The sequence below is a fragment of the Podarcis melisellensis genome (genome assembly GCF_964234715.1).
Source record: "Podarcis melisellensis genome assembly, chromosome: 5".
In the NCBI taxonomy this organism is placed as follows: Eukaryota; Metazoa; Chordata; class Lepidosauria; order Squamata; family Lacertidae; genus Podarcis; species Podarcis melisellensis.
In genome coordinates, this window is record NC_138537.1 from 66195681 (window position 1) to 66219799 (window position 24119).

General features: G+C 42.8%; 1 protein-coding gene and 1 long non-coding RNA gene across 5 annotated transcripts in view; one reads left to right on the forward strand and one right to left on the reverse strand.

Moving 5' to 3' along the window:
- The window catches only part of LOC309370878, a 47356-nt gene extending 23972 nt beyond the window's left edge, over nt 1-23384 (reverse strand). Inside the window, exons 1-3 of one of the 4 annotated variants that reach the window (XR_014168715.1) lie at nt 23299-23384; nt 22188-22482; nt 21646-21749 (exon numbers count right to left, since the gene is read on the reverse strand). This is a non-coding gene — a long non-coding RNA (uncharacterized lncRNA). Of the gene's footprint in view, nt 1-21645; nt 21750-22187; nt 22692-23298 lie in introns of those variants that run through there. The other 3 variants (XR_014168716.1, XR_014168717.1, XR_014168718.1) reach the window with 3 other exon arrangements.
- On the forward strand, nt 4504-7914 carry DKK1 (dickkopf WNT signaling pathway inhibitor 1). Its single transcript, XM_081913056.1, has 4 exons — nt 4504-4916; nt 5056-5218; nt 6334-6471; nt 7326-7914. The coding sequence occupies exons 1-4, from the start codon at nt 4707-4709 to the stop codon at nt 7574-7576; spliced, it is 762 nt and encodes a 253-aa protein (XP_081769182.1). The 5' UTR covers nt 4504-4706; the 3' UTR covers nt 7577-7914.
- Nucleotides 23385-24119: the final 735 nt, after the last annotated feature.

Here is a 24119-nt window from a genome sequence, read left to right on the forward strand (position 1 = left end):
CAAACTTTGCTGCAATAAACTGAATGCAACCAACCAGGCCCTGGGCTCTCTGACCTCTCACGCTACCAACAAAAACAAAAAAAGGAATACATAAAGAACCTACCCACGTGACACAGTCAAAAAACTTCACGCATAAACTATCATTACCCCACCTCTTTCTCCCACTTCTCCCCCCAAAAAACCTCACAATGACTATGATAGCTGTGTCTTGCAGCAAATATAACTGACTTGTAGAAAGGACTTTATGAACTGAAAACAGACATTATGTGTATCAAATTAAAAGTGTGTACTATAGTGTGTACTATGAAAGGACGCGGGTGGCACTGTGGTCTAAAACCACAGAGCCTAGGGCTTGCCGATCAGAAGGTTGGCAGTTCGAATCGCCATGACGGGGTGAGCTCCCATTGTTCAGTCCCAGCTCCTGCCCATCGAGCAGTTCGAAAGCACGTTAAGTGCAAGTAGATAAATAGGTACCACTACGGCAGGAAGGTAAACAGCATTTCCGTGCACTGCTCTGGTTCGCCAGAAGCGGCTTAGTCATGCTGGCCACATGACCTGGAAGCTGTCTGCAGACAAACGCCGACTCCCTTGGCCTATAGAGTGAGATGAGCACGCAACCCCAGAGTCGTCCATGACTGGACCTAATGATCAGGGGTACCTTTACCTCTGCCTTTACTATTATTTAATGATTGGAAGAGATGTGACTTTCAAAATGCAAAGTCTTCAGGGGTCAGAAAATTGTATTTTCAGGGAGTAGAAAATAAGCAGCTCAGAAGAGCCTAGTAAGGCACTCCTGGCTGGTTGGATTAAGTTAAATTGTGGTTGATTCATTTTAATTGGACAAATGAATTGTTTAATGCAGAGGTGGCTAACAAATTGCTCTCCAGATGTAACTTCCATCATGCCTACCCATTACCCATGCTGTCAGGGACTGATGGGAACTGGAGTCCAACATCTGGAGGATTATAGGCTCCTCATTGCTGGTCTAGTGTAATAAATCTTTAGGAATTGAATATTATTTGATTGCCTACTGAAATTATTTTCCCAGAGCCAGCCCATTTTCAGTTTTCATTATTGTATTGAACATCATTATTCGCAGCAATCATTGTTGGATTTATTTCTGGTGCGTGATAGTCATCAGCTTGGTCAAGATAGTTATATTCTACCTCCACTTTTGAAGGCAGTATATCTCTAAATACCAATTACTAAGGATCATAAGTGACTGGGGTGCTGTTGCACTCAGGCCTGCTAACTGGGCACTGTGAGAACTGAATGCTGGACTAGCTGGGCCTTTGGTCTGATCCATTTGTTTTTTGTTTCATTTTTAAGCAGTACTCTCAATGTACCTGTACCACAGCAACTGAAGAAAAGTTATATAAAAATAAATCTAATATGACTACTTCATTTCTCATTTGTTACAAACTTGCTTCAGTAAAGTGATTCATATGGATATGTTCTATCCTTGCATAGGGATAAATTTGAGGCAATAAAAAAGGCCCTTCCCAGGTATACCAGAGAGCTGTTAGATGTCATAGTGCAACACAGCCTAATTACAAAATGCAAACTGCCACGATAACATGTAATTGGATACAAGCAGAAAACAGATGACATGAACATCCCAAAATGTTTATGAACTAGATATGCCAAGGTTATGGTGGCAAGGTTAAAAAGATAAGTACCTGCATAAGAGGGAAGCTCAGCCGGTGTAGCCCGCATGACAAACTGCACCCACTGAAATTTGCTCCTATCTGCAATTTAATGACAAGGAACACCTGCTGAAATTATGCCAAATAATTATTAAAGGTGCAGGAGCCTTTTCTTCTTTTCCACCTGGCCACCCTAAGTTACAGTTTTTGGTGGAAAAGTTCAATAGGCTTTAGGTTGCAACAACAGTTTATCTAAATCTGTTGTGCTATATGTATGTTACATATTTGTTCCAATGCTATAAATATAAAATCTGTATCTGCGTGTATTTTATAAAAATATTGGCTCAATAGAGCTTCTAGCACACTGCAATCCTTAACAATATTTTATAAAAATATTGGCTCAATAGAGCTTCTAGCACACTGCAATCCTTAACATACAACCTGGGAGTGAGTCTTTTGGACACAGTGGGATTTACTTCCGAGCAAACATGCAGAGGAGCGTAATATAAATTTATTTATTTTCAAAGCTATGATTTCTCCTGAGATGTAAAAACAGGATAATTAGCAGAGTTTATTTTAGATGACAGAGACTGATGTTGTCACAAGGAATTCCCGTCTATTCGCTCTCTAGTACATATGGCACAACCATTGTTTTGAAGGAACAATGCCAATTTAAGAACAAAAGGGACACAGAAATGGTTTGTGGATGGCGTGGCTAGCACCCATTAAAATTGTTCCTCTTTGAACTCCTTGAACCTAAGCTCCCTAGGAAGATCTAGGCCCATGGCTAGAAACAATTAGCTCTCTGCACCTCCAAAGAAGCTGCAGTTCAGAGGATTCCTTATCAACATGAGCTGATCAAACTACATATGGTTTGAGAGGACTAAAAGGGTGAGAATGATTTTTGTTCATAGCCTGTAGTGGTTCTTTGATCTCCATTGGCTGTTTAACTAGCATCTCCAATGATACCAAATTCAAAAATCTTAGCAGTAAAAAAAAATGGACGATAGGGGGAGAGGGGTGGAAAGCAGACTAGGCTAATCTTGCATTTAATTATTTATTTTCAAATTCCACAGTGCAACTCATCCCCTCTCTAATCTGCAATTAACAAACTCCAGACTATTGCCTTGCCTCTTAATAGGCCATCAAAGAGCAACTTGAAAGCTCTGTTCCCATTGGTCCATCTCTTTTGATGCCCCAAAATTAAAAAATGAAGCCTCGTTATAGAAGTTTGCCCACACCAAAGGTAAGAGTGGGAACGGCTGGATGTGAAACATCAAGAGAAATCCAGTTGTGGACAGTTTTCAACCCCCTATTACGAAGTTCTGCAATGAAAAATATATCTTTAAAACAGAAAACTGGAAGGTGGGAGAGGGGTCCTTTCATCAAGTTGCTTTGAAACAGCCCAGAATCTACAGACACTAGTCGTAAGATACTTCAGTGCAACATCAGTGCCATCTCAGAGGAAAATGGCTTGCTTTAACGTAACCTGTGGAATCAACTACACTGAAGCATCTTTGATAGTCGTCTCCAGGGCTGGCTCTATCCTTAAGCTGAGTGAGGCAGGTAGCAGATGTTGAAGGAAGCATAGGCCTTTATCTTCTTTGGAGGTCAGTGCTATGTGTGCCATATGGGCAGCCCTGCATCCACTATTCTGCCCCCAGGTGTGGGGGGGAATGTGATGCCATGAGGAGCACTGAGGTAAGATTCAGCTGCCAGTCCAGTTAGCTTCTGTACATGGGATGGGAGGCAGGAGCACCAGTGTGGTATAGTGATTGGTGTGTTGGACGGTAAGACCTGTGAGACCAGGGTTCAAATCCCCGCTCCGCCATTATGCTTGCTTGGTGACCTCGGGCCAGTCACTCACACTCAGCATAACCTGCCCCACAGGGTTGTTGTGAAGATTAAATTGAGAGAACTACATGCACCACCTTGAGCTCCTTGGAAGAAAAGTGGGATAGAAATGTAAACAAACAAACAAACAAACAAACAAACAGAAAAGCACAACTGTCTTGGGCTTGCCCCGATCATCACCTTCAGTTATTATTAATGTTCCATAACAAAGGAATGTTGCCCTGTTCCACTGCAACTAATTTGTTAATGGTAAAAATCTTGTACATGTCTACTCAGAAGCAAGCTCTACTGTGGTCAGTGGTACCTACTTCCAGGAAAGCTTACTTAGGGTTGCAGTCTAACATTGATTGCAAAGGTAACACTCTCTTCTCACTAATAATCTAATTCGCTACTGAATATGATAGGGGCTGCAAGAGAAAGAGGGGCGACATTGTTATAAAGTCAGAGTCACCCTTCGTTGCCCATCTTCTCTTCATTTTACTCGAAGGTAAACACTATGTTCAGTGCTTCAAAGTTACCGTGCTTGAGATTGCAGCCAGACGCGTTCACTGGAAAGGGAGTGTTTTATTATGCGTTTTTACTCGGAAGTCATTGCCACAGAGCTAAAATATGCACAGGGGGGTTGCCCGATTCCCTAGGCAACGCACCTTACATGGACAGCTAAAACACGGAACTGTCTGAAGAGAATTCACACCAATAAATTTCCTCTTTGGGTGCTCCGAAGGGATAGCTGCTGCGAAGCCAGCGGAACGCTCACCCCCCGCTTTCTATGAATAATCGTCTGCATCCAAATCAAATCAAGATTCATGGCGTTGCAGCAAGTGAGAATTTCCCTGCCGGCCGATCCCCAATTAGGACATCCGCCCAATGAGCGAATGGCTTTGCGGGGGTGCGTCGCATCTTCTCCCCCCCCCCACCTCCGCCGGATGATCCTTTTGTAATCCCATCCTCGGCGGGGCTGCGCGCCCTCCCCCTCCCCCCGAGGGGCGGGAATTAGGACCCCGGGGAGTATAAAGTCAGCTCAAAGGAAGCGAGCGGAGATTCCTAAACTCCCCCGCAAGGCTCGAAGGACCCTTATCTCCTGGGAATTTGCACACACACTCTACTTGGGAGCTTTGAAAAATAAAAATAAAAAAAATCAAGACCGAGTTGGATCCGAACCCGTGACCTTTCGAGCTGCTATAAAATATTATCGCCGTCGCAAATATGCTAACGTTGTGCGCGGACGGATCCTGCCGTCTAGTTACAGTGATGGTGCTCGCTCTCTCTTTCTCTGGCTGCGTCGACGCCGCGGAGAACTCCGCTTCTATCTCCAACGCCATCATTAAGAGCTCTGCGCCGGCCGGATTTCCAGTCACCCCGGCGCCGTCGGTGTACGACGGAAGTAACACGCACCACCCAGTCAATCCGCACCAGGTATGTGTTTGGGGTGTGTGTCTCCTTTTCTGCGCGCGAGAGGGAGAGGCGGGGTGGGGGTCACCGTCTACCCACGGGGTTCCTGGGAGCCTTCTCCTTTCCGCTGGCGCTTCCTCACTTGGATTTTCCTCGCCTGCAGGGCTATCCGTGCATCGGGGACGACGACTGCAGAGCGGGAGAGTATTGCGCCACCCCTGCCCTGCCGGGCTACCCGGCGGCACAGATCTGCCTTGCCTGCCGCAGGCGCCGCAAGCGCTGCCATCGCGACTTCATGTGCTGTCCGGGCACTTATTGCAGTAACGGTGAGTGTTGCTTGGCTTTGGTTGTTTGCCTGAGGCTGGACCTGCCGGGTGTCGATAAGACCGGCATAAAGTGGAGGGGGGGGGCAAGGTGCTCTAGTGCTGGAGGCAGAAAGCGCCCTTCCTCGAATGATAGCGAAATAAAATGATGTGGGTGTTTAAAGAGCACACTCCCAAAACCTGCCCATCTGGCTGCGGGTGAAGTAATGGAAAGTCTATTGGCTTTTTGGCCAGCATCCTTCCTGTCAATGGAGTTGGGGGAGAAGCTTGGCTGGCAATGTGCAATTGCTAGAGCACTTACCTAGGAGTAAGCTCCGTTGACTATAGGGAGACTGACTTCTAAATTAAATGCAGGATGTGCTTGCTTATGGTGAATGTTTGGGTTTAATCTTGCCAGAGAGCCTTGGGATGCTCGCTCAAAAGTTGATGGTATAGTGAGGGACTATTACTTACGCAGGCCGACTGCTAGGATTTCAGAACTGATGATAAAACACAGTAATAAATGACATTGCATTAGCTAGAGTCACTATTGCTACATCTAGGCTGGCATTGTCTACCCTGAATGGTAGCGGCTGGAGAAGAGGGCTTTTCCATCATCAGCTACCTAATCTTCTTAAATGGAGATGTGGGAGATTGAACCTTCTGCATGCCTGATTGACCTTCTGCATGCCTGACATGTGTTCTGAGTTATGATCCCTCCCTGAAGTTGGCTCCAGAATAGATTGTGCTGTCTCAGGCTAAGCGTTTGAAGAATACAGAGGAGCAAGCCCATTCCAGTGCTTAGGCTTCTTTTCGTTCCTGGTGGTGTTTCAGGTTTTCAGTAACACCTGAAGGAAGACCCCAATTGTAGGAGAAAGAACTAGGTAAATTACCCAAATCAGCTGGGTTACTGGGCACTAGCACTGAGGTCCTGAACAGGTTATAGGCTTCAGGGATAAGAGGCATGCAACTTAGCATTAGTATTTCACTGTGTAAATGTGTTTTATAAACGGAGCACCAAGCTTTTCTCCAGCATCTGAGGGAGTCTACCCAGGAACAACAAAGCAGAAGACTGAAATGGTTTTCCATAGCTATCAGCTTGTTTTCACTGAGTTTTGGTTTTTGTTTGTTTTTATTAGGGATCTGTGTACCAGTGGAATATGATAAGTTCCATCCTGGGGAGATTGAGGAGACTATCATAGAGAATTCAGACCATGGCACTTTGGACCTTCACCCCAAAAGGACCACAATTTCATCCCAGTTTCACTATGCAAAAGGTAAGGGTGTTAGCAGCTGTACAGGCTGGGGTGGGATGGGAAAGAAGGCAAATATGGCACTGCTGAAAAACCTTTAAGGTTTTTCAAAGTCTTGGAACAATTGTAGATCTTGACTGATAATGGATGCGTTGGGAGTGATTGTCCCACTGCATGCTGCAAACTCATGTGTTGTAGAGACTGCTGTTTTGACCACTGCAGTGGTGCTTTAAAAATTTGACAGCTTTATGCCAGTCCCTATATAGGCATTTCATCCCTTCCAGGGTTCTCTTAAAATTGATGCCTTCCGCTGTGAAGGCTTCCTTTCAAAACCTCAAATGGTGACATTCTCAATAACTATGTACACATTTCTAGCACTTGGGTGGCCAATATTTTGAGCATGTTTTCCCCACAAAGTTTTCCTTGCAACGGATGGTACTTCTATAGTGGGATGCACATGTCAACAACTGTTAGCAGCAACTCAAAGACATGCTCTCAGAACTGGGCAACATCCTTTGTCAACACATGGCTTGTTCGGTTCAATGGCTTGCAAATTCCTGTTTACGGGGAACACTTTTACACAATGGATCTGCTAAGGAACTCTTAATATTGTCAAATTGTGTTAGAGGGTTCTATGGCACATACTCAGCTTGTGTGGCACTGGCCTTTGGCCTTCCTATCCTCCTGCATAAACACACATATATACCAGTGGTATGAGCAAAGCATGTGTGAGTTATGGTGAAATTTTCAAGGGAGCACTTTGAAAACCGTTGGTTCAGTGTCTTCTCGCTTTCACTGCAGTTGCTTAAGGAGAAAACGGGACTAGGGATAAACAAGTATCACTCTGTTCTCAATTACCCTTTCCTTTATTTCCTCAGGTGAAGAAGGTGACTCATGCCTCCGCTCCTCAGATTGTATGGAAGGACTGTGCTGTGCCCGTCATTTCTGGTCCAAGATTTGCAAACCGGTTCTTAAGGAAGGCCAAGTGTGCACAAAACACCGCAAGAAAGGTGCTCATGGTTTGGAGATCTTCCAGAGATGCAGCTGTGGGGATGGATTGACTTGTCGGATACAAAGAGACCACACAATCAGCAACTCACCCAGGCTACATACTTGCCAGAGGCATTAACTGATGCATTTTTATTACTAAACCTGATGGACTTAAAGAGACTGAGGTGTGGGATACTCTTGTTCCGGAAAAATCACCTCCAAGGACTGACATGTTTTAGAGTTTACACTAAAGTACTCCAGCATCTTGCCCCCTCAAAACTGGAGGATGAAGCATGTTTCTTTAGGGAACTATTTTTAAAAGTGACTAATTACAGTAAATTACTGTGTCTGTAAATTCTTGGGTGTGGCACTTAACTGTACATGATGGGAGATTTTAATTTTTCCTGAAGTGCTGCATGATCTTGTCTATTGTGACATGTGTTGTACACACTGGTTTTATTTTATTGAGCCTATTGTTTTGACAAGTGAAATAAATTTCTTTTAATTATCTGTTGGGTGGTGATTCTGTTAGTTGTAATAATTATAGCCATCATTGGTGAATCTTTTTGTACAGTAATATCTGATCACATACTGTCTCCGTGAGTGCAGAAACACCAACCTAAGAATTATAGGCAGGGATTATACTTGCAAGTTAGAAAAGGTTTGAAACATCTGACACTCTTCAGTTTTGATCAAACATTGGGGAAGAGTTTCAGATCTCTAATTGTAGGTGTGCTAGGCTGTAACTCTGGTAACTGTTTCCCCATCACTTCAGCCCATTCTGTGGGTTGCAGATTTCTACTGCTGGGTTTCTACAGTAAGTCTAGAGAATACCTAGCATGAAATATTACTCTTCCTCTCTCCTGGCAATTTCAGGGGTGGGTTCAATAGCAGTACAAGTATAGGGGTTGCAGCAAATTGCCATCTAGATAAATTTTCTATCTCTGCTAAATGAATTGGGCTCTGAAAGCGTTGTGTGTACAATTATTGCACCGTTATGCTTGACAACCCTCAAAAGTAAAAGGTGAATACTGTGAATACTGAGCACTTAAGTTGCATGAATTCCCCCCACCCACAGTAATCTTCACTCAGAACTTTTTTTATAAAGTATGCTTTCTCCAGTGAATAGATATCTAATGTGTGTTCTGTTTGTAATTCTAAGAACACACGTTTCATTGATATTTCAAGGTAGCTAACAATAAAATGTGCAGCTACCCCAAGCAAGCTTGAGGTGCATTCATCTGTATCTCAAATTGAACTACTTTGGAAATTCAAGCAAGAGCTGAAATGCCATCATACAGGTCTTGCTGAAGTTTCCCAGGATATCATTGTTGAGGGAAGGATGGCTGGGACTAGAGGATGCTCTTGTGAGTACTTTGAGTTCTTTACTTCATTGCATTCCCTTCCAACTCATCATTCAAGAGACAAAACCTAGGGAACACCAATTCTTCTTGATAGCAATACTTTTGCGATAGCAATACTTTTGCTTTAGGGTTGTGGATTAATTTTAATGGGATAATACGTTGTTATTGCATGATGGGGCTGTTGAAGATGGAGCTTTCTGATTTCAGGAATGCTCCATCATTGACAGAAGGTGGTCTTAACAAATGCCAACTCCAGGAGAAAGCATTCAGATAGGGCTGCTTGTCATTTCTATTTAGTTTCCTCTTCCCAGATGGATTTGGTCACTCTTCCCTTCCCCCTGCACTTTTTTTTAAAGCTAATAATTTGGCTGTGAGGCCTTTTCAGCAGTATACATTCTCTTGGCATGGTGAATCAGCACTTCTTAAAGGTTAAGGCACACAATCCCCCATAGATTATTATCAGCTGCATTCTTTATTCAGGCAAGGTCAGCTATTGCTCCATTATTTGTATGTTTCTCCAGTGCCATCTTAAGCTTCAGTAAATTGGCCTGAGGGGCTTTGCTGCAAAGACATCAGGGTGGTTTCAAAGCAAAGGAAATGTGATTGCTGTGACACTGCCTTGTGGTGGGGTGGCCTGAACTGATGAGGAAGGATTAATTTCCCCCCTCCCTCTGCCAGCCTTTATCTGCCACAAGAAGATGCAGCTCTCCTCCCAGTGATCATCTGTGGCTAGGGTCTCAGGAAGACACAACAGAGGAGAGGAAACAGGAAACCGCTTGCTGCAGAATGAAGAAAACATCATTTGCAGGGAAGTGACAGGCAGCTCCTTAGAGGGAGAAAAGCTATTAAGTGTTCCCTTTTCAAACCACATCCTCCTTCCCCCTTCCCAGCCCTGCTGCCACTTACAATGGCCCAGATCAAATTCACCTGTGCAGCCTTGGGAGACATAAGGCCATAACAGAGGAGGAAAACTCAACCCTGGAAAATGACCTGAATGAGGAAAGGGAGAATGCTGCTTCTATAAGAACTCCGGCATTAATCACCATCATAAAGGGAACTCAGTTGAATGGGCACAGAGGCAGAAGCAGTGAAATATTGTTTCTCAAAGGCACGTGCTGCACGCAAAGTCTTCCACCTGCATCCATGCAGCATCTTTTAATGTTTCATTTTGGGAAGTACTGTGTTGAGGATTCCAACCTAAACACGTTATTTAATGGCAATAATGTAGTGGCCCGATGCAGTCTTCAGTGGAATCCCTTTGCCTGGCATACAGATGATACATCTGAGCACACAGCACAGAGACTGCTCCCCGGTGTGGGACCTTTGTGAGATGAAGGAATTTTATCCTACTCATGTTCACGAGTCCCACTGAGCTCAATTAAAATTTACCTACTGCAATCTAAGCCTGAGCAGCATTAGGCATGACTAAGGCTATTGAAAGCAATGTGTTTAAATACATCTGATTCTTCATGAGCCTGGGCTGTTTATATAGAGTTGCTCATTTGAGAAAATACTAGCTTGAGGTTACTTAAACTATCTTCTTAATTTTGATATACATTTTATGGGTATAGTCTGGGGACAAAAAAGGTTCAAGTAAGGGTTTGCAAAATAAAACACTGCTGAGCTTTGCTTCTATGAGAAACTCCAATTTTTTTGGCTTCGACTCCCCTATTTTATCTGCCTATATAAATTGCGCTTGTTATGCAAACCAGATTAGCGCATTGATGTGGGTTATCTCCCAGCTGTGGCTTCTTTTTGAAGGCAGTTTTATGTTTAATAGGGACACCCAGTATAATAGCTCTGCAAACATAATGCAGTGCACACAATGGTACTTCACTTCCTTTGTATCCCATTTCAAACTGTAGCTTATACCTTCGGCTTCCCTTGGGAATCTAATAGCACTTTGAGCAAAATTAAACCCTATTTCCATCGAAAGAGAAGCCAATTCGCTCAATGTGCGAATGGATGTTGCGGATGAGAGTAAGGAGCTACATGACCATGAGACTTCTGCTTTCTACATTCATTTCTACTTGGTTCATGTATGAAGGGGACTTGAGAATTTGAAGAGCGGTTAACGATTCCTAGAACTACCTACGAGCACCCAGGAAGGAAAATGCAGTTGCAAAGTGGATAGTATAAAGAGACAGAAATAAAGAAAGGTTTAGCCCTGTGAAGGTACCATGTAATAAGAGCTGGACTAAAAGATTCAGGCAGGAAGATTTGAGAAACAAATTGAAAGCTGATGAGACAACAGAGACTGTGGATAAGGAAGCATCTCAAGATTGTGGAGAGGAGAACAGCAGCCTTCTGCTCACTTGCAACATTGCATGCAAATTCCATAATTCACAACAAACAGTAGCGCAGGGGTGGGGGAGATTTTGGAAAGAAACTGAGTCTCGGGGGCCACAAACTAGATTCTGGATGGGGATCTGTATGTCCCTTGTATATCTTGCCACAAGAAGTGACAACAAGGAGAGGCTGGACTAACTGAGCATTTAATCTGAGCACCGATACTGGATCTGGAAGGAAATAAGGAGCCTATGGGATGAAAAGTATCAACTCACATGATCAGAAAGCTGCTAAGTGGATAAAGGTGGTCGTGCGTACTGGGCTACTCCACCTTTAAAAGTTCTGTAGAAAAGTGGATTGTCACAGAAATTACACCTACTGAAATCCCATTCTTTGCACAACCATTAAAGGTGTACAAACGCTGCTACACACACACACACACACACACAATTATATTATATTATATTATATTACCGTATATTATATTAATTATATTATATTATATTAATTATATTATATTATATTATATTATATTATATTATATTATATTTTTTGCATCTTGCCACCTAGTATAGGCAGCAGAATTCTTAACAAGAAGTGAAGCTGGAAGAAAAGCTGGCTGGAAAACAAAGCTTTACACTAATCCAAATGAGAAGTAATCAAAGCCTGAACCAGTGTCTTCAGCAGGTGATTCCTGTACCTTGTTGGAGCTGCCCATGCTTTTGTATGCTTCAGCAAGTCCCCCACCCACCTTGGCAATGTGCCCGACCCTGAAGTTTTAACAAGCTGAGATCAGAAGCTCCCTGCTTTTATCTTCCCACCTTGAAACGCCTGCTGCGGAGCGCACCTGAAGCAAATGTCTTTGAGTTGTTCCCTATATTGCTGTCCTGGATTGTATTAGATGTTTGATGAATGTGTGTATTTCTCATATGTAAGCAGTGATATTAATATATGATTATACGCTTCCTACATTGCCGAAATAATCACATCTGTCTGAGCAATCTCACCCACTGAATGCTACAAACTGTTCTTCCATTACAGTGACCTTCGCCATGCTAAGTCCCTGTGAAAATGCATGGAAGCATCTAGATATCTAAACTCAGCTTTGAATAGTTAGAAGAGGCCCTGTCTCCACAGCCACTGGACTCTCTGCACCATTAGGAGGGGTGGACTTGGGTAAAATAATGCACTGAGGACAAAATTCAGCATCCTCCCTTCTCTCGCAGTGCGTTCTGTGCATGCTCTCAAGTGCATTTTGTCATGGTTTTCCACCCCATCTGCTCGATGACATGGAGGGGGGGGGACTGCCCACACCACCCTAAAACTGGCGCTGACCATTAGACTGAGTGAGCTGACTACCGCAGGCAGCTGATTTGGGGTGTCATGACAAAGCATTAAATTGGAAAATTCTAAATTTATTGTTACTGTATTCTTCATCCCAGGGGGAGGTGCTTTGGGGGTTTTGGCCTCAGGTGCCACTGTGATAAAATAGTTTAACTCCTAGGTGCAGGGCTGTTTCCAGAGAGTAATGCTGGGTGGCTTCTGCTCTGTCCAGTGGCAAATATTCTGTATAGTTCTACGGGATTCCACTTTGTCCCCAATGCTTTTAAATATCTGTATGAAGCTGCTGTGTGCAGTCATCAGAGAATTTGGGAGTCTGGTGTCATCAGTATGCTCTTTACTATCTTAGCCATATGTGTTGGTGTTGAACCACTGCCTGGAGGCTGCATTGGATTGAAACTGGGGTTAATAAATGGAAACTGAATCCTGACAAGACAGAGACCGATGCTTCTTGTATCTGAGCTGGATATTTGATCTGTTCTACTGAGAGCTGCACTCCCCCTGAATGAACAGGTACTGTAGGTGCTGTTTAGCTTTGTTACTTGAGCACACCTGACCTTGGTAGCAAGGAGTGCCTATTTACAGCTCTGGCTGGTTTGCATGCATTGCTTGTCCCTGTGATAGCCTGGCTACAGCTTTATATGCTCTACTGATCTCATGTCTCAACTACTGTAATATGTTTTGCAAAGGGCTACAGAAGAATGCAGTGTTTCGGCTGGGACTTCTATATAATGTCATGCAACATCTGTTCTGCAGGATCTGCAATGCCTGCCTATACATTACTGGACCCAATTTAAGGAGTCAGTGTTAACACACAAAGCACTAAGTAACTTTAGATATTTGGCACAGTCGTGCCTCCCCACCCTCGTTTCAGCTGACCTGGGCCCTGAGATCAACAGGGGGCCCCTTTCCCAGTGTCCCACCAGCAGGTGCAGCTTGCTGTGTAGTGACATGGGGTAGGGCCTCCTCTGTTGTGGCTCCCCAACTGGAATTTTATCTCCCATGGATGGCCACAACACAGTGGTTCTTCTGTTACTGAATAGATAATTCTTCAGATTATCTATCCCTTCTTAAAGTGTCCTTTTCCAGATTAGATGGTCAGAGCATAAACAGTATTCCAACTGCAGTCACACCATCAATTAGAAGCAGCTTGAACAGACATTCAGGAAATAACCACATTGAAGGGGTTCTCCCACCCCTTCCAAGGACTTCTTTGATGGACATTCAATTGCGCGCACCATTTCGAAAAAGTCTGGGGTGCCCTGAATTCTGGGTGTGTGCTTACTTTCTGATCATCATGTAACACCTAATATGAATCTTCCCCTACTTTAAAGATAGTTTACATACAATGTTCTAGTCTAGAGGGTTTTTGTGGGTGTGGTGCCTTTTTAACATTTATTTTCTTAAAAGAGTGCTTTGATAATATGAAGACAGAACATCAAAGTAACCCATAATAATAGCTCTTTGTATTTACACAGTCCCATTAAGGAGAGGATCTCAAAAGTGTTTTCTGTTTCTTAAATAACAAATACAATTAGTTGCAAAATATCGTTTCCCCGAGGTCACAGAAGCACCTAATCTGAGGTCACTTACTTTAACTTCACAAAGAATTTCCCCTGGAACAAATGGTTGGCTGCTTTCTGCCACGCCATGCAATTGCCTTCTGAAACTTTCCCTGTTAGTCATCAAGCACATGTGGCCTGCAATCTTGTGCACGCTTACCTGAGAGTAAGCTTAGTTGAACATAGTGGGACTTCTGAGGACTACAATGGACATAAATCAACAAGTTTCCTCTGCAATGGAGCTTGGTTGAAATAATTTATTGATTCAAATGTGATATTAATTTATAAATCACATCTGACCATTAAGATTTTTGTTCGGTTGTAAACTAGAACCAGGTGTCTGATCACACAAGGTCAAAAATTTTGTCTGCAATTCTTTGTACATTTATCTGAGACTAAACACTTGGAACTTACTTTTCAATAAACGTGCACAGGGATGAGACAACAAATGGCCACATTATGATTCAGGCAATGCATTTGAACTCACAGGATTCAGGGGAACCTTTGACCAGTGCAAGGCTCTTACTCTACAAGGCTTTTTCCAACTTAGCATATATTTGTTGTGTGAGAAAAAAACTGAAATCTAGACGTATACTTCTCTTAGCGCCAGATTGTTGAGTCTATTGCACAGTACCTCAAGATGCCTACTAGCGTAAGGCACTGTAAAAACTCTTACACCCTGCCTTGCAAAAGGTGTACTGGCACAAAACTTTGTACAATCTTATGCATAAGGTTTGCCTAACTCTCAATATGTTTGCTGGTTTGCAAACACCTTCGCTAACTTATACAGTAGTTTGCAGGCACTACCAGCATGTTAAGCCTGAGAAGAAGACTAAGGGGAGACACAATGAGAGTGCTCTTCAAATACATGGACTGTCACAGAGGAGATCTCTGCTGCCCCAGAGGACAGGACTATATTGAATGGGCTCAAGTTACAGGAGTGTAGATTTCAGCTGACCATTAGGGGAAACATTGCCATGGTAAGAGCTGCCCAACAATGAAATCAATTATCTACAAAGGTGCTGAGCTGTCCCTTCTATCCCTCTCTGGAGGTCTTGAAGCAGAAGATGGACAGAGAGCCGATTCCAAGATCATGAAGGTCGGAGTCTAAAATTTTCCTAAATGCACCACTTATTGGAGTCCTAAATTAATAATGGGGAAAGTCTTGCAAGCATGTAGCCCAATCACACGTATGTTTATTCATAGGTAAAGGTAAAGGGACCCCTGACCATTAGGTCCAGTCGTGACCGACTCTGGGGTTGCGGCGCTCATCTCGCTTTATCGGCCACATGCTGGCATGTGGCCAGCATGACAAAGCCGCTTCTGGCAGTGCACGAAAATGGCATTTACCTTCCCACCGGAGTGGTACCTATTTATCTACTTGCACTTTGATGTGCTTTCAAACTGCTAGGTTGGCAGGAGCAGGGACCGAGCAATGGGAGCTCACCCCGTCGCAGGGATTCGAACTGCCGACCTTCTGATTGGCAAGTCCTAGGCTCTATGGTTTAACCCACAGCGCCACCCGCGTCCCTTGTGTTTATTCATAAGCCATGGCTATTATACTCAGTGGGCTTTATTCTAAATTAAATGTGAACAACCTTTTCAAACAATAACCCCCTTTGTCAGTTTTGATCATTTTAGATTGCTTGTACTTTTATTTTTATAACATTGTTATATACCTCGGTTGAGGTATGCCCCCAAATGTGGTATATAAATAACCCTGCAAATAAATGCATGAACGAGACTGCAACATTCATTATATTAGATATGCCCACAATGTTCAACTCAGGATACACAATTTCCCTCTTAAAACAAATGCCACCCTCCTGACAATTTACTTGCCAAGCATGTGTAGTTTTAATTCCATTTTGGCCGCAGAAGGGTACAGAGAATCAGGTTAAACCTTTTTCAAGCTTCCTTGTTTGATCCCACTAAGTAAGTGATATGTACAGATTTTTAAAAATAAAAAAACAACCACTTACTGAAAAGCAGGGGGGGCGGGAGCAGGTGATTTGCTTTCTGGTAGAGAAGTTTTAATGATTAAACAAAAGAAAAGAACAAGGTACGCCACCTGCTTAAGCTGTTCACTCCTGTTCTTCTAATTTGGCTACAGGGCTGGGTAACTGAATCTTGATCCCATTTGAGGTTGGGAAATGCATACAGGTGGCCAAATATCCAATTATTTTAGTTCTAATAAAAACTACTATTGTAAAGAGAGGGGGGGGAGCTGTTTATTAAACCTCATCTTTTTCTTCAACAAAGGGATTACATCCCTGGGCAATTAAAAACAATGTTTTAATTTTGTTTGTTTGTTTATATGTGTTTGATTCTGTTCTCTCTCTCTTTTTTTGCCAATAATTAAAGGTTTTGGAAATAGTATTGAGGGTAGGGAAGTAGGTTAAGGAACATCTGCACTGCCTGTGTTGCTCCATGAACGCAACAGAAAACGGGAGGAGAACCCACTTATTGGCTTATATTTCCAAAAGAAAAACAAACAAACAAACCCCCGCAAGTGAATGCCATTCTAGAAACAATGAAGTCACAGAGGGGACCACATCACCCTGCTTTCTCTACACCTCTGTGCACTAACCCATTTTTCATAGGAAAATGTACTTTTTAATCTGGAGTTCAGTCATGCCTTGACCTCAACAACCTAGATTTATTCTGTTGCCCACAAGGGTGGGTGTGGTTACTCAATACACATCTGCAAACCTTTCTACACCTTTTCTTCCTTGCACATCTCCTGGGTGAATGAAAAAGGAAGTGGTGATTGTGATCTTGGTATACACCCACCCACCAGGTCACTAGGCAGGTGTGGATACACAACCTCCATTGTAAGGACAGTTTTAATCTGTTTTAAAAGGGACACACTGTGTAGTAATGCATAATCAATCTACAATGAACTTTTTGGGTTTTTGTTTATTTTTATTTTTGCAAATGAAACTAACTAGCTGAAATGCTTTTTAGGAGCAAAAAAAAAAAATATGCAACAGATTTTCCTATGCAGGAAAAAAATTACCCACTCTTCATCTGCAATAAAATGTTGTGCATTAGCAACCTAAATTGCTCACTCCAGTCTGGAGTCATTTGGAAGGTGGAATCTGAACAGAGTGAGGTGTGGTGAAGGAAGGTTGTTGCAACTGGCAAGTTTCCTGGGAAAAAGTGGGAAATCTTGCATCGCTTATTCTTGAGTTGAGTTCTTGAGCACACCTAATACACCTAATACAGTGGTACCTCAGGTTACATACGCTTCAGGTTACAGACTCCTCTAACCCAGAAATAGTGCTTCAGGTTAAGAACTTTGCTTCAGGATGAGAACAGAAATCGCATGATGGCAGCGCGGCAGCAGCAGGAGGCCCCATTAGCTAAAGTGGTGCTTCAGGTTAAGAACAGTTTCAGGTCAAGAATTGACCTCCAGAACGAATTAAGTTCTTAACGCAAGGTACCACTGTACAGGGATTGCAATATGGTTGAAATCATGCACAGGGTTATAGAAACAGAAAACTGAAATTGTGGTTCCTGATTTGGGCTGTTTCAATACTCCTTGATTTATAACTTATTTGCAGTTCTGACCTTAGAGGTAATGATAATCAGAAGTTAATTTAAAGCAGGAAGCTGATGCTTCTAATCTGCTCCTAGCAGTCTCACTGGATGGAAGGAGGAAGCACTCATGCCCTATAGGCTCGACCAGGTTCACTGCTGTAATGTTAAACTATGTTACATACAAGCTGGTCCACAAGATATGTTTGGTTTCATATTACTCTGCTTAGGTGGTGAAGCAACTTGAGCTGTTTTATTGTAAATGATTCTGTACGTGGATTCAATTAGGCTTGCCATACGTCCAGAAAATACCAGACTTGTCCTTTATTGTGGGGCCTAAATGCCCATCTGGGGGGATTTTTAGAATTTAAAGCAAACTTTTTTGTGTCCAGATTTTTACCTCTCCGAATATGCAACCCTAGATTCAATGGGCCTTTACTTTTGCATCTAAATACACTCCAACATTTCTTAGATGAAAATAGGGAATTCCTATTCCATAATAACAACAAGAATAATTTTATTATTTATACACCACCCATCTGACTGAGTTATCCCAGCCACCCTAGGCAGCTTCCAACATATATAAAAACGTAATAAAACATTAAACATTAAAAAACTTCCCTATACAGGGCTGCCTTCAGATGTCTTCTAAAGGTTCTATAGTTACTTGTCTCCTTGGCCCAAGAGAGAGGGGCTGGGGCCTGGTGGACGGAGTATAAATAAAATAAAATGAAATAAAAACAATGGAATGGGATGTCCCTATTATCATCGGAGTAATGTTGGTAGGCATGTAAGTGCCCTTGCTTTGAAAGGTAGAGATGCATGTATGCTACAACTAGTTCTGATTTGAATATATGGGAAACAAAAATGCTTAACTTTGGCTGGATCATGTCTATTTATCTAGATTCTAGAATATAACATTATTAATAAATTTTGGAAAAAAGTATTTTTTGGTCTACATTCTTTAATAATTTAATATTTAATATGATAGTTTATTGTTATGCACACACACTGTGTCTCTTACATAGTACCTGCCCTATTGTCCTTTCTAAATTAAAAGCCTGCTTTTAGAAACATCTGAGAATATAAATGTCAGAGTTGCAGCCCAGTATTACATACTGTTTTTAGGCCTCCCCTGGTGAAAATAGCCAATTCTCAATTTATTTTCATATTGTCAACAGACAAAGAGGCAGAGGAAAACCATATAATTCTATTCTAAACAAATATTGGCTGCTGTCCTACCTTCAGGTGTTTAAATACTACTGTTGCACAATTCCCACCACAAATTCTAAGCAGTGTGAGATTCCAGGGGTTTAAGGCATGTTTACCCATGTTGCCTTTTGGGAATGAGACACAGCGGAGACTGTGGTGTCTTTATTATATGTGGTTGACCTAAACATATATACAACTTAGGGTCTTGTTTCTTCCACAGACACAGTTTAGGATTTGAAACGACACCAGCTATTGTATACTGACGCTCTCTCCACCTTGCTGACTTTAACAGCCTGGAACCTCCTCCCCCCCCCCCCAGGTCACATCCAGCCAACTTTACTTCAAACTCTGCCTTTGTTTTCTTACTATCTTAGAGTCCCACCTACTAACCTCTGGCATAGAGCTAACTATCTTAGAGTCCCACCTACTAACCTCTGGCATAGAGCTCCTCTCCATAGCTATCTTAATGGCTCATTTTTCAGGCAATTACCTCATCAGGAGACTGGCCTGATATTTTAACCCCTGCAGGATCTAGGGGTTCAGAAGGCTTGATTAAATTCCAACACCTACTAGACCCAGGAATTCAGGGTCTCTAGCACCCACAAACTCACAACACTAATTAAGTCAATAGGAGCCAATGTTACTAGTTACAGGACTTGTTGCTCTGTGGGAAAAAGTTGACAATGAAAACTATTTGGAAACCTTATACATTTACAGGTACTTATTGTGAACAGTTAATATCTTTCTTTGTGAATGCTTGGAAGTGGGAGCATGAGCATATGGAATTATACCAGAGTTTTGCTTCCTGAGGCACTAAGGTATGTTAAGGACTACAAACTTACTTTGTCTAAAAATGCAAGCTAAGGTTCTCAGGATTCTGTAAAAGTTAACATAGTTATCCACTGCACATGGCACAGTAGTTTTCTAAGCCTTCTGCATTTGCTCACTATAGTGGTACCTCGGGTTACAGACGCTTCAGGTTACAAACGCTTCAGGTTACAGATTCCTCTAACCCAGAAATAGTACCTCAGGTTAAGAACTTCAGGATGAGAACAGAAATCTCACGGCGGCAGCGGAAGGCCCCATTAGATAAAGTGGTACCTCAGGTTAAGAACAGTTTCAGGTTAAGAACGGACCTCCAGAATGAATTAAGTTCTTAACCCGAGGTACCCCTGTACTGCAGATGTATTTATAAACACCTCTTGGATATTTGTCTTGAAGGGCAAGCTGGAGAAACAGAGAAGCAAGGAGCAGGTTGGCTGACAAGTAATGAATGGAACTAAAGTATTACTGCTGGAGACAGCAGCTGTCTGGTTTCTAAGAGACGGAGTGCATTAGCTGCATGGAGGGCATGATTTCTGAAAACCTAATTTAGTTTTCTTTTATAAGAGGATGAGACCTGAGGCTGTAGAAATGTGGAGGGATTCAAGAGGAAATGAAATTTCAGGTCTGACAGGTTATGTGTGTGCGAGAATGATGAGTCAAAGAGTTTGTTGTGTCTGGAGATGAAAGATAACCTGATGATATGTACAGAGCAGAAAGTACTATTTAACTAAGGATGCTGTGTTGCCCATCATGGAGAAAGGATGCCCTACTTGGACAACTCAGAAAGCCGCTTTGCTGTATTGCTATCCCACAAGGACCATGCTGCTAGAAGACATTTATTATAATTTTGATGTAGTGTTTTCTTTTTAACCTATTCTATTACTTAAAAAAACCTCTCTTTGCGCCATAGCATGCACTCTCTGCATCGCTACAAATCATGCCAAATCTATTAATAAACCTACTTTTGCTTCTCTATTGCACAGCACTGTACACAGATTCCTTTGCTTAACTCCTCAGTAAACATATTGTCCCTCCCTGACCCGACACAGGTCTGAACCCCGTCTCCATTAATGTAACAGGGATTGCAGTGCAAAAGGAATGTTAGAAACCAGGACGTAAGTGCTAGCATTATAACCAGTAAAATGAATGCAACAAACCCCATGTCTGAATGCAGCCATAGAAACATGCACTTGGAAAGGACTGCCAAGGGAATCTAGTTCAGAGCCCAACAAACACAGGAAACTCTCTACGATCACAAAACGAAACAGATTCTCACTTAGAAGTCAAATGAAAACATTGCAACTTATTATCAGAGAACCATAAAGTTGGAAGGGACTCTGGGAATAATTTAGTCCAACTACCTGCAATGTGGGACGCGGGTGGCGCTGTGGGTTAAAGCCTCAGTGCCTAGGACTTGCCGATCGAAAGGTCGGCGGTTCGAATCCCCGCAGCGGGGTGTGCTCCCGTCGCTCGGTCCCAGTGCCTGCCAACCTAGCAGTTCGAAAGCACCCCCAGGTGCAAGTAGATAAATAGGGACCGCTTACTAGCGGGAAGGTAAACGGCGTTCCGTGTGCTGCGCTGGCTCGCCAGATGCAGCTTGTCACGCTGGCCACGTGACCCAGAAGTGTCTGCGGACAGCGCTGGCTCCCGGCCTCTAGAGTGAGATGAGCGCACAACCCTAGAGTCTGTCAAGACTGGCCCATACGGGCAGGGGTACCTTTACCTTTTTACCTGCAATGTAGGAATATGCAGCTGTTCATTATGGGGATCAAACCTGCAACCTTGTCAGTATCATGCACAACCGTGTCATTTTCTGGCTATTATTATTACAACACATAACATGCTTACATGCAGGCAAGCTGTAAAATAAAACTTGACATAGATACAAGATGTCATTGTGTAACGTTTACTGTTGGTTTAAATAGATGTTACATAAAACATTTATGGTGTTATTCTTGCTTTACGGAGATAGCTAGGTATTTGCTCTAGCTCCTTTCCCTCTACAATAACTTGAGACAAGTGCCCTTCCTAACTTCACCCTCTATTAATTAGCAGGCTTGTTAAGAGAGTTTTACCTGAAATCTTCCCTCTGGGTGAGTGTTAGGTTCCTTTCTAGCTTTATAAAGGGCCTCATCAGAAGTCTTCACTCAGGACAGCTTCCCTCTGCAGTCACTATGACCTAGAGATAGAAGAGAAATTGAATTCCATTCATATTTAAAGACAAACCAACTTGATTCAATAGGTGAACCAGAACACAGGCATCATTTGAAATTCCCACTTTTCTCAATTTTGCAGCACAGTTCTGCAGTCAAGCAAGCTAAGGAATTTATTCAAAAGTGCTTATACTAGGCTAAGCATAAAAATGCATGCATTAGTGAAAATAGCATACAAAAACCACATTTTTGGTAATATTGCTGGTTTTAAAAAAGCCTATTAGGCAAAAGTTGCATACAAAAATGTGCGAACAGTATTGTATTAGGAGAAATGCACACTAAACTGCTAATGATTTTCATTTTAAAACTGCAAACTGATGTGGAAGGATGAAGAACTGAATTTAAGATTATAAATATTATAAATACTGAAAGAAACCAAAATGGACAGATTTGCCCATCCCTACCCTGTCCTCAGCTCTTCCAAAGCCTGATGCTCAAATCACTCACTATGCTCTTGGAAGCCTTCTTAGCTCTCACCTCAAGTAATTTCAGATTCCAGGTGGGCTTCCCCAGCTGCTACTACTTCAATCTCTCTCTTTCTCTCAGATTATTTTTTTTGGCTTTCAGAGTTTGTTCTTGAGTCCTGGGCTGAAGCTGTTTACAGTACACCAAAGACTGTCCAACTGACTTACTTCAAACAGTGCCGGACCTGACCTTAAATTCCTTTCAGTCAAGACTATCAAGTCAATCCATTTGTTCCTGTTGGAATTCAAACCTTTCATTGGCCTATAATTACGGACCAATAGATTTGGATGGAATGTCCACCAAATGACCAGCCATCAGCTGTCCACATTTGGATGCTACTGCTTGGTATATATATAAAAATCAAAACACAGCATGTACTCTGCCATCTTCTTAGCAACAGGGATCAACTTTGACAGTTTAACTGTCACTTGGCCCACTGCTGGCTGACCCTGTATATTTCGGCTCTAGTCAATGTAAAATACATGTTTATTCTTCTTACAGTTAACTCTTTACATTCTGACCAGCATTTAAAGTATTAAAACATTCTTACAATAAAACACTTCCCAGAATATGGTTTTTATACAGAGGAGAAAGCTGTATCTGGAAGAATGGCAGCCTTCACAATTTGTACTACAAATACCGTTACTTCAAATAAGACATCTCCCTGCCAACAACAGCAATAGGGACAGGAACCAAAAAACATGGTCAGAGCCTGAGAATGTGTAGAAAACACAAAAACGTGATTTTTAAATTGATAGGGTTCACAATTTTTTAATTGTGAGTTCTTAGGGCCGACACACCAAAAACCAGGTAAAGTTGGTCCAAAGATGCATTTCAGTCCACCATCTTGCACCAAAATGGTACCCAGCTTCCATGAAGACCACCAGCCTTATTTTGGAAGCATTCATGCTGCATTTGGCAATGATATTTTGAGAGGCGGCCGAACCTATGCCATAATATGGGCAAAGTCATGCCTAAACCATGTTTTGGACTGTCATCTTGATTCAAATTACAGCCAGCAGTCCAACATTGAAAAAAATTGCCACCCACAATTCAGAAACCCTTGTGCCAAGTTTGGTGATGATATCTCAGGATGTGGCCAAACCCATAGAGCAGTAGTTTTTAACCAGTGTGCCATGGCACCCTGGGGTGCCTTGAATAATGGTCAGGGGTGCTGCAGGCACCTCTTTCCTTCCCTCCCTCCTGTGATGCTTTTTTGTGTCTCTGACTCCCACTGGCTTGCACAGCTGTTTGTTGCATCAGCCCTGGCTACAAGCTCCCCGGGCGAATGGTGCCTCTGTGGCTGGCTGGGGGGTGCTTCCCAGGCCCCGGTGGGGCAGTGTGAGAAGGCACCTCTCTTTGGGGCAGAATGGCCCAGAGACCAGAGCATCAGCTGCGGCTGCCCAGAGGAGTCCTCAGGAGAGAAGAGAGGAGACTGAGGGAACACTCCACAAGGGAGTGTGTTTGCAAAGGGGTGAGAGGCTGTCAGCTCTGCAGGCAAGGGGTGACATAACTGGGCTCCTGAGCCCCACAGGGGTGCCACAGAAAGAATGCAGTTGGTCAAGGGCGCCGTGGACTCAAAAAGGTTGAAAACCTCTGCCATAGAGAACAGACAGACAGACAGACAATCAAACCACTGTTCAGAATATATAATAGACACACACCTGCATGTTGTGCCCCTTAACGTGCACAACAGAGAGTTCAGTTTATCTTCTGGGTTTCTCTGCTTTGAATCCACTCAGCCTCTTTCTCTACATATTACCTTGAAAAAGCGCTTCTTAGCTACCTTCACTGAGCCATCCATTCTTCTTAGGTCTTTTCCATATGTTTCTGCTGAAAGCAGTTTGCCACAGTTGGCTGTTTCTCCCCCA

What these genes read in the sequence shown, in the direction of transcription:
- DKK1 (XM_081913056.1), top strand. Translation starts at nt 4,707, where the DNA reads ATGCTAACGTTGTGCGCGGACGGATCCTGCCGTCTAGTTACAGTGATG. An exon ending in GGGCACTTATTGCAGTAACG is followed by an intron (nt 5,219 to 6,333) that starts GTGAGTGTTGCT and finishes TGTTTTTATTAG; the next exon opens with GGATCTGTGTACCAGTGGAA. An exon ending in CCAGTTTCACTATGCAAAAG is followed by an intron (nt 6,472 to 7,325) that starts GTAAGGGTGTTA and finishes TTATTTCCTCAG; the next exon opens with GTGAAGAAGGTGACTCATGC.